The sequence below is a fragment of the Pocillopora damicornis genome, chromosome 10 (assembly GCF_964200805.1).
Source record: "Pocillopora damicornis chromosome 10, jaPocDami1.2, whole genome shotgun sequence".
Taxonomy (NCBI): domain Eukaryota; kingdom Metazoa; phylum Cnidaria; class Anthozoa; order Scleractinia; family Pocilloporidae; genus Pocillopora; species Pocillopora damicornis.
The window spans coordinates 9,453,225-9,461,697 of NC_142679.1; the positions used below are offsets into that span (position 1 = coordinate 9,453,225).

Consider the following 8,473-nt stretch of genomic DNA (forward strand, 5'->3'; position numbering starts at 1 on the left):
TATTATTGGTACCTCAAGGGGGGAGGGCGCTTAAACGAAACATGGCGCTTATTCCTTGTTCAGGAATCAGCAATTGCAGTAAGATGAACCGTGGTTGATCTCAATGTACACGTACTCTACCGGTGCTGTCACTGAAACAGGATAGGGTCGCTTATTGGTATATGGGCGCTTACTGGAATGAGGATGCTTTATCAAAAGGGGTACTTATTAGAATCGGGGCACTTATTAGCATAATCAAATTCAAAGGAGGCGCTCATAATCTAGGGGCGCTTATCTGAACGAGGACGTTAAATGGAATCATTACGGTGCATTCGTTGCAATTGCGTTCATGGAAAGAAGTGAACGACTATTATTTCGAGCACCTATCCGTTATTCCAGTGGAATTTTATTCAAACAATATATTTTGATTTTGCAGCTGCAACATTCTTGACAATTTGTTTTGGCTCTGTCAATCAGAAGCATACAATCTGGGTTACATGCTTCTAATCAATTCGTGGCGTGAAAATGTCGTCATAGCGAATTTGGAATATTGAATGTTATGGCTAATATCAACTTGACAATTTTTTTGCTGTTTCACTTTAAGGTTGTGGTTCCTTTACTCAAATACTTGGACGATGATCTCATGGTTCTGAATACAAGCGTTGTCAAATCTGTGTTTCACAGGTAAAATGTTCACATCCAGATAAACTGCTTCATATCTGTCACGTCTCGTGGTTTGCATATGGCATGAATTAAGCCCTTTACATGATCATTGGTTTCGCAAGGCCAAAATTACCCTTTTTTTGGTTCTCGTCTTATTTGCAATAATGTTGAAAACGTTCAGTTGGATATCAATCCTCAGAGCTTAGTGTTTAAGATTATGCAGCTTGATATTTCGAAGGAATTTCGTTTCTTCCTTCAGTGTTTACTCGAACCAGGTGAAACTTGGACCAAAACTGTCCAAATTGTCATCTTAACAGAACTGCAAAGAAGCTGCAACGCCAATTCTCGTTTACCATCCTAGTTCATTTCCTTGTTGAATATGGACACTTTTGAACTAGTTGAGAGTTATTCGTGTTCTTGGTTCACAGAATTCTCCATTTCATTTGGGAAATAGTGATTGAAAACTTCAGTAATGGTATTAAAGCCAACGGAGGGGTAAGGTCATTGATGATACATTACAATTTCCTTCTATTTGTTTGATTTAACATGTTTTGCTATGATTCAGTAAGTTATGAAGAGTTAATTATTCTTTTTTCATTAGAGAACTGCGTCCTTCTACCAAAGACAATGCGAAGCACTTGAGGTGAGACTCTTGGCGAGACGTAATCGTGTATCTCTTGCCTCTTTTGGAGAGCTGGAAATATCTTGTGAATTTAATAAGATCATTTTGTTATCTTCCCGTTAACATTTCGTCGCTCGGTAATGTTTGAGATACGCTTTGAGATATGCAATTTCTTCTCTCGTCCTCAACTTGTTACGGGTATGTAAAGTGTAAACACAGCAAAGAGAAATTCCAAAACTCCAATGACTCAAGTAATGTTTTTTTGTACAACTTTACAACTGATTGGAAAATTCTGTCTTTTGTTTTTAGATAGTGCAGAGTTTCTTTTACGCCGATGGAGTTGGGGTTCCTTTGGAACGTCTGCAGCTGGGAAACTATAAGGTACCGTTGAAATATTTACATGTGGCATAACAACAGCTCACTTTTTTACTCTTTAGTTCATTGCATGAACATTAAACGATTTTAATCATTTGTGCAATCAAAATGGTTTGATATCTCGTGCTTATGGACGCTACCCCTTAGCGGTTGAATAATCAGTGATGTTGAAACCAGAAACCGTTTTTCTTATGAGGCTTTTCCGACAAGCCCGCAAACAGTAACCTACACTGAAGGTGTTACCGATAGAAAAAAACTTCAGACCAAGTCTTCTCAAATTGTCCCAAATGTACTGAATTCTTCATTGCTGAATTCTTTTTTCAACACGAGTAAGTTATTTCAAAGCTAATGTACTTTAATCAACTGAGTTGATAACGTAAACTGGCTACCATAAATAGTTTCTTAGCCGACTTTTTGGGCGTTGGCCCCTCGTCAGACCCATGACGAATGGCTAACGCTCGAAACGTCAGCTTAGAAACTCTCCACGGTGGCCATTTAAGTTATCAACTCAGTCAATAAAACCAAATTAACATGTTATGCTCCCCCACCGACGCCGCACCAGTCCAACCAATCTGTTTTAGTCTGGGTACAGCCCAGAATACGACTCAACTTTTGGTGAGTTTTTCCTTAATTGGAAATTCTATAAATGTCGTGACTCCTAACTTTTGCACAGGTTGTGCTCACTGTTTCAAGCGAACATTGTTACGTTTATTTGAGATTCCAATTCTTCACACTTTTTAGCCAACTAGTCTCAGCATTTCCTTTGTTTCGGAGTTGTTAAAGAACAGCCCATAGATATTGCGAGCTTGCAAACTCACGTGCACTCTAGATACTGTTACCATAGCCATATCCACTGGAAACTCAGGACTTTTCCCATAACATTTTGTCTCACCGATCACTCTTGGCCCATGGAGGGGTTTTTGAAGATCGCCATCAACGCCAGAAAAGTGTAGCAAACGTTCCCGTAAGCCGCTACCTATTAAGTCTTAGAGTAGTCGCATAAATATCTCGAAACGGGAAAGTTTCTTTAAGAGAATTTCCACGCAAAAATTGTTTCGTTAGATTTTGGTTGAAACCCTCGCCTTACGCAAGATGTCCACAACAGAGTTAATCCAACACTACTTTGCCGAGAGGTGTGGAGAACAGGTACAGTCAAGAGCCTTTTAGATATTATTCTCTCTTTTTGATACATGAAGAAGTAAAAAAAACCTCAAATTCACAGAAAAGCTTTAGTGTGAGAGATCGTTTGTATTTTGAGTTTTTGCCACTGTTATGGAGCTCATTTTTTGCTTTGTTGTGGCTTCTTTGTAAGGAAACTGCCGAAGAGAAATATGGAGCCGTAACATTTAAAGCTTTCTATGATTTTAATAACCAGAAGCTTCAAGTCGAAGGTAGATTATAATCATTTTTTCTTTCCTTCTCATTTAAAGTCATTTTAATCTTCGCCTTCCTTTTCGGCTGAAGGCGAACGCTTCTTCAGAACAGAGAAAAACAAGAAAAACTATTACGGGTCAATAATATCCCAGTAACAATAATAATTGTACACAGTGCCTCTCGATACGTTTTAATCAGATTCGAAAATTTTTTTGCGTGAAAATAAATTTAGTAAGCTTCCACTGTAATATCAAAACAGTGAGAATCTGACAAACCAATAATTTTTTTCGCACTTGTTGGATACGACATTGGTTACGTGTCTTTGTCATCTCACATCCAACGCGCATTTTTGGAATATTTTTCAATCAATGTATTCTCTGTATATTCAGTATCAAGAAACTGGTGGCCTCCTTGACCTGACCAAGGTTTTAACGTTTCTTAGGCACCCTCTGGCTCTTCACCAAGTCAGTGGCGGATCCAGACCTTGAGCTAAAAGGGGAGGGGGGCGGTTTTTTTGTCGCTTGCCCTGCCAGCTTTTCTTCCGTCTAAGATTCTTTTTTTTTTTTTTACCCATAAAAAGGGAGGGGAGGAGAGGGGAGAGGCAGGCCCCCGGGTCTCTCCCCTAGATCCGCCACCGCAAGTATCAGCCCTAGCTTTCTGCTGATACCCAGTTTTACCTAGGAGTGGAAAGAGGCACTCTGAGACAAGTGACATAATGACCTGGTCAGGGTAGAACCCGAACCTGATCTGGTCCAGTGTGCTAAAAACTAGATGAGCCCATGCCTAACAATTGATTTGTTATGAGCAGTGCAAACACATTCTTTCTTCTTACAGTGCTGAATGCAAAGAACCTTCCACCACTAGATACTAACGGTAAGTATACCGAGTTTATCTGGACGTTTTGAAGGTCCTACATTTTGACTTTCGATGTTATGCTGTGACTGTGTAGTCTCCGCTTTTCAGTACGGATGAAGAACAGCGATGAGAGGTAATGCCTAACTAAAACCAACCTCTCAATTCAAAGTTCAGCCAAAGTCACTCACTTAATTATCCAAATAATACCGAAGGAGACGAACTGTAAGTATCAGTGAAATAGAAGAGTGTCGTCAGGACAAAAAGTTTGTTTATTGAAAATTTTGAGATTTTTGCTCGAGAAGCATTCAGCCTTGAGCTGACCACGTGAAAAAGTAGCTTTTTCAGCCAGTAACGTCGGTTATTCCTGTTTGGTATCCATTGTTGACTTTACCTTTACTGCTTTTAAGCTGTAATTAAAATTAGTAATTGTAAGTTTTTTTTTCTCTTTTTCTATCCTTTTGCATCAGGGCTGTGTGATCCGTATGTGACGGTGGAGCTTTTGCCAGAAGATTTTTACGGAAAGGAGATGAAAAAAACGGAAATCATCAAGAACACTTTGTTTCCACTTTTCGATGAGCAGTTCGATTTGTAAGTACAATTATTACTTGATTTGGTGTTGATTTTACTGATTACTGCCAAACACTTAGGTGTCAAATTCCCTCCTTAAGTGATGTTGAGCCGGAGTTGCTGAGAGAGACTGGTTCCTGTTTACACTTGACCGTTATGGATTATGACGTATTTTCAAATGACGATATTGCTGGTCACGTGTACTTCAACTTGAATAACGTCTGCGGTTTGCGGGAAGTTGTGGAAGGAGGCTTTTCTAACGTACCTCAACAAACACGAAATATCTTCCATCCTAAGCCTGGAGGCCGGTACTTTGAAGGTAAGGATTAAGGATTGCAAGACTAAGGTTTTGTTTTAGAATAGTATGGGGCAAAACTGATATCTTTCCCATACCCAACAAAGTTCCAGGCCCATATTTATTCGTTGTTTCCATAGGTGATGGAGATAATTGCGAGTCGCGCAGAACCTAGACATCAAGATTAGAAATAAAAGTCGGTGGATCTTATGCACTTGGTCCGATCTTTTAGGGACGGTGTCGGTGAAATTTTTGCCTGAAAACGATTACGACAGGGAGCTTAAGCGCAAATGTTTTTGAGGCAACCGAGAGTTGAGAGTTCTTATCCTTTCACCTTTTTTGACAGCAGCGTTTGGTTTGAAATGCAATAGTTGGACCTTCCTGCGGATCTGTTAAGCCTGGTTCTCACTAGCGACTTAAGCACATGCGCAAGCACAAGCGCAGGCACAAACGTAAGCTCGAGGTAATCATGCCGAGTGAAAACGAACGTCTTAAAGCATAAGCTTAAGAATCATAGCACAAAATTTTTACTAGTTACAAGGCTTCGTTGATCTCGACTCGGCCGATATGGCGGCAGACACCTAAAAGCGTCGAGTCCTGTTGTTTCTTCTATTCTTGCGACGAAGAAAGCGAAAACGGTTACAAAAGAGGAGAAAAACAAATGCCTTTGGGTTAGGGATCTTTTTTAAGAAAGGAGAAGCTAAGGTGATTTTTACAACCTCGTGGAGGAGCTACGACTTGGAGATCGTGAATATTATTTCAGGTAAGCTTATATACAGAGATGGAAAGTTTTAAAATATTCAATATAAACGGGTAAACTTTGTATGTTTACTTTACTCTCTGTTAGCTCCAGAAAGTTAAGGTGAGCTTTCTGTTTCCCTCAGCTGATTGAATGAAATTCAGTTTTATACAAATTGTCCAAATTGTCATCACTGATGAACTGTTATTTTGGCTTTTACCACCTCAATTGTAGATACTAACGCATGAGCCCAGAAAGATTCGAATAGCTGTTGATCCTGGTTGGCCCCTAATTTCCAAGAAGACTACTAAAATGAGAGAGCCCATTTCTGCTGCAGAACGCTTAACCCTCAGTGGGTATGATCAACAATCATTAGCTTTCAGTTACTGCCCTGGCTGGACCACCGTTAGCCACATTCTAAGAGAGACATGCGGTGCAATTTGGAAGGCCCTGGGAGACATTTATGTAAGACCACCAAGTTCGCCTGATGACTGAAGAGAAATTTCAAAGGAATTCGAAGACCTGTGGAATTTGCCTCACTGCGTTGGTGCAATTGATAAAAAACATGATAGTATGAAGTGTCCAAATAAAAGTGGATCTGTATATTACAATTATAAAAGCTCTTTTAGCCTTGGCAATTTGTGATTCTCACTACAATTCTACTTTGGTAGATATTGGTGACTGTGGGGAGAAATTTTACTCTCGATTAATTACTCCAGCCAAGAAAAAAAAGTATTTTGGATATATAGTTTCAACGATTCTTTTCGCTTCTCACCTTAGAAAATAACATAGATTGGCAACTTAACGAAACATTTTAGAATGAAAAAATTTAAGATGTGAGAAATCCTGAAAGGTAAAATTTTTTTGATCCTTGTGTTTTAGCTTGCGCTTGTGTTTAAGCTTACGTCGAGGCCTTTTTCACGGTGAAATAAGAACTGTTATGCTTGCGTTTGTGCTTGCGCTTATGCTTGCGTCCCTAGTGAAAACCAGGCTTTAGTGTCAAGGCATGCCATAATCAATACCATTCCTATCCCAGTAATACTTCGCGTCTTAAAACACCTTTGCTTAAGTTCTTTAATGTCACTTTCCTTACCAAGGGGTTTTTCTTTTCAGTTCTCGAGTCACGGGATGACGAAAAGGCTCAACGGTTTGCGAAAGCAGAGATTGACTTGCACGAGAGAACAATCAGCGCACATGCGTGAGGAACCAGGTTGGCCATGACGCAACTTCAGTCTCTGTCTTGTTAAGAATTTAAGCAATACTTCGTCATTTAGCTCACTTGGCCTGCTAACTTTCTGAGATGAACGATTTCAAATCATGTTTACCAAAGAGGTAGCAAGAGCCATCAAGCCCGCAAATGACGTGTTTCGAAAGAGACCAAGCAGAATGGTGTGAAAAGTTAATGTCTCAGTAGATTGTAAACCGTTTCATCTCTTTGTTTATATTTAACAAATAGAGAAGCCTTGACTGTTCTCTGTTCCGTTGTAAAGCACGTAGGAAGCGGCTAGAGCACGAAAGAAGTGCAGGAAGAAACGCGAGTCGTAGTCGTTTTACTTTCAATTTTCAAGACAAACTTTATTTCCAGAGCAAACAACTGTGTCGTCATCATGCTCTATTCTCTCACAAAGTACGCCACAATAAGCTAATCAGAATTCCTGTTAGAATGGTTCAAATAATCCCATTGGCTGTACAAGACTGAAGTTGTCAAAAATGTCAAACAATCAAAGTTCACTTTCTGCAATAGTTTACAAACTCAGTAATTCGGCAGGTCAAATTTAACACTTTTGCCTGAAGTCTTTTAGTCTCTAATATCCAGCGAAATCCGGTCGAATTGACTGGCTTCAACTCAACGCATCGGAAAGGATATCAGAGCAAGCTCTTAGTTGTTCTCTCAGAGGGCGGCAGATGTAATTTCTGAGGCTTAGTTGACTGCTTTATTTTTTATCATTCCTGTTTTGTTCTGTTTTGTTTTTGAACACGAAACTATATATACGACACGAGTGTTAGCTGTGTTTAATTTTTATTACCGTAAGTAAGCTTGAAATATGAATGTGAAAACCATCAAAATTTGGAATGTCCATTTTGTTTATTCATTGAGGATTTTTTGTCTCTGCTCACGTTATAATAACGTAAATTACTGCGCCTGGCATGTTCACAAACCTTTATTTGGTTCATCTGTTGCTATTGGCCGACTTACCTGTTCCGAAATTTCACTCTCAATCAAAGGAAAAAAACTAGAGATAAGTCCCGGAAAAGGTCGGACATAGTACAATTTGGCAGACGGTGTGACAGCTTTAGCTCAGCTCTATACTCTTATAGAGCATGCTCTTTCAACCAACGACAGCGCGCGTTATATCCGAACTTTTTTATGGTAATATATAGACTTGTGTATTACAATTTCTGTTAGAACTTGAATAGAACCTGTGGTTAAAGCTATTCGTTCAACACTGAGTTAAATAAACTATTACAATGTCTTAAAAGAGTAAGGCATCTTCATTAACTAGTAATGCTGCTCACTGTCTTGGTGGTTAAGGCAATGGGCACCTTGGTGCGAAAGCGCTAGCTGCAAATACCGTCGCCGAACGAGTCTTGGATATCTTCGAGATGCCCAAAATCTACGCAGCGGGATTATTAAATCCGAATATGTTGCACGTGGAGAATTAGCCTGATATTACGGTAGTAGCTTTCAACGAACGAGGTTACGTATTCCACGCCTGTCAGAATTCTGCGGAATATTTAATGAATGAGAAAAGGGTGACACGTGTGATAAATCACGAGCTTTTACTTAAGAAGCTATCTATTTATGGGGCCAATAATTTATCATTAAAGTGGTTTGGGTCATATCTTACCGGAAGGAAACAATATGTGCGTATAAATGGCTGCTGTTCCACCAGTTCACGGTTGTTACAAGGAGTGCCTCAAAGATCGATCTTAGGACCTATTCTTTTCCTATTGTTTGTGAACGACATGCCTTTAAGTATACGTGATTCAACACTAGAAGTTT

The 8,473-nt window shown here is 39.5% G+C and overlaps 1 protein-coding gene across 13 annotated transcripts in view; it reads left to right on the forward strand.

Moving 5' to 3' along the window:
• Positions 1–7,949, forward strand: part of LOC113677042 (BAI1-associated protein 3) — a 35,285-nt gene extending 27,336 nt beyond the window's left edge. For 10 of the 13 annotated variants that reach the window (XM_089184356.1, XM_089184360.1, XM_089184355.1 and 7 more), the window contains 10 exons: positions 584–663; positions 1,071–1,137; positions 1,244–1,285; positions 1,574–1,645; positions 2,702–2,785; positions 2,952–3,030; positions 3,848–3,886; positions 4,336–4,456; positions 4,537–4,754; positions 6,583–7,949. In XM_089184356.1, coding sequence (XP_089040482.1) covers positions 584–663; positions 1,071–1,137; positions 1,244–1,285; positions 1,574–1,645; positions 2,702–2,785; positions 2,952–3,030; positions 3,848–3,886; positions 4,336–4,456; positions 4,537–4,754; positions 6,583–6,671 — 891 coding nt within the window. In that variant the 3' untranslated portion in view covers positions 6,672–7,949. Of the gene's footprint in view, positions 1–583; positions 664–1,070; positions 1,138–1,243; positions 1,286–1,573; positions 1,646–2,701; positions 2,786–2,951; positions 3,031–3,847; positions 4,107–4,335; positions 4,457–4,536; positions 4,755–6,582 lie in introns of those variants that run through there. The other 3 variants (XR_016180301.1, XR_016180300.1, XM_089184361.1) reach the window with 3 other exon arrangements.
• The last annotated feature ends 524 nt before the right edge of the window (positions 7,950–8,473 follow it).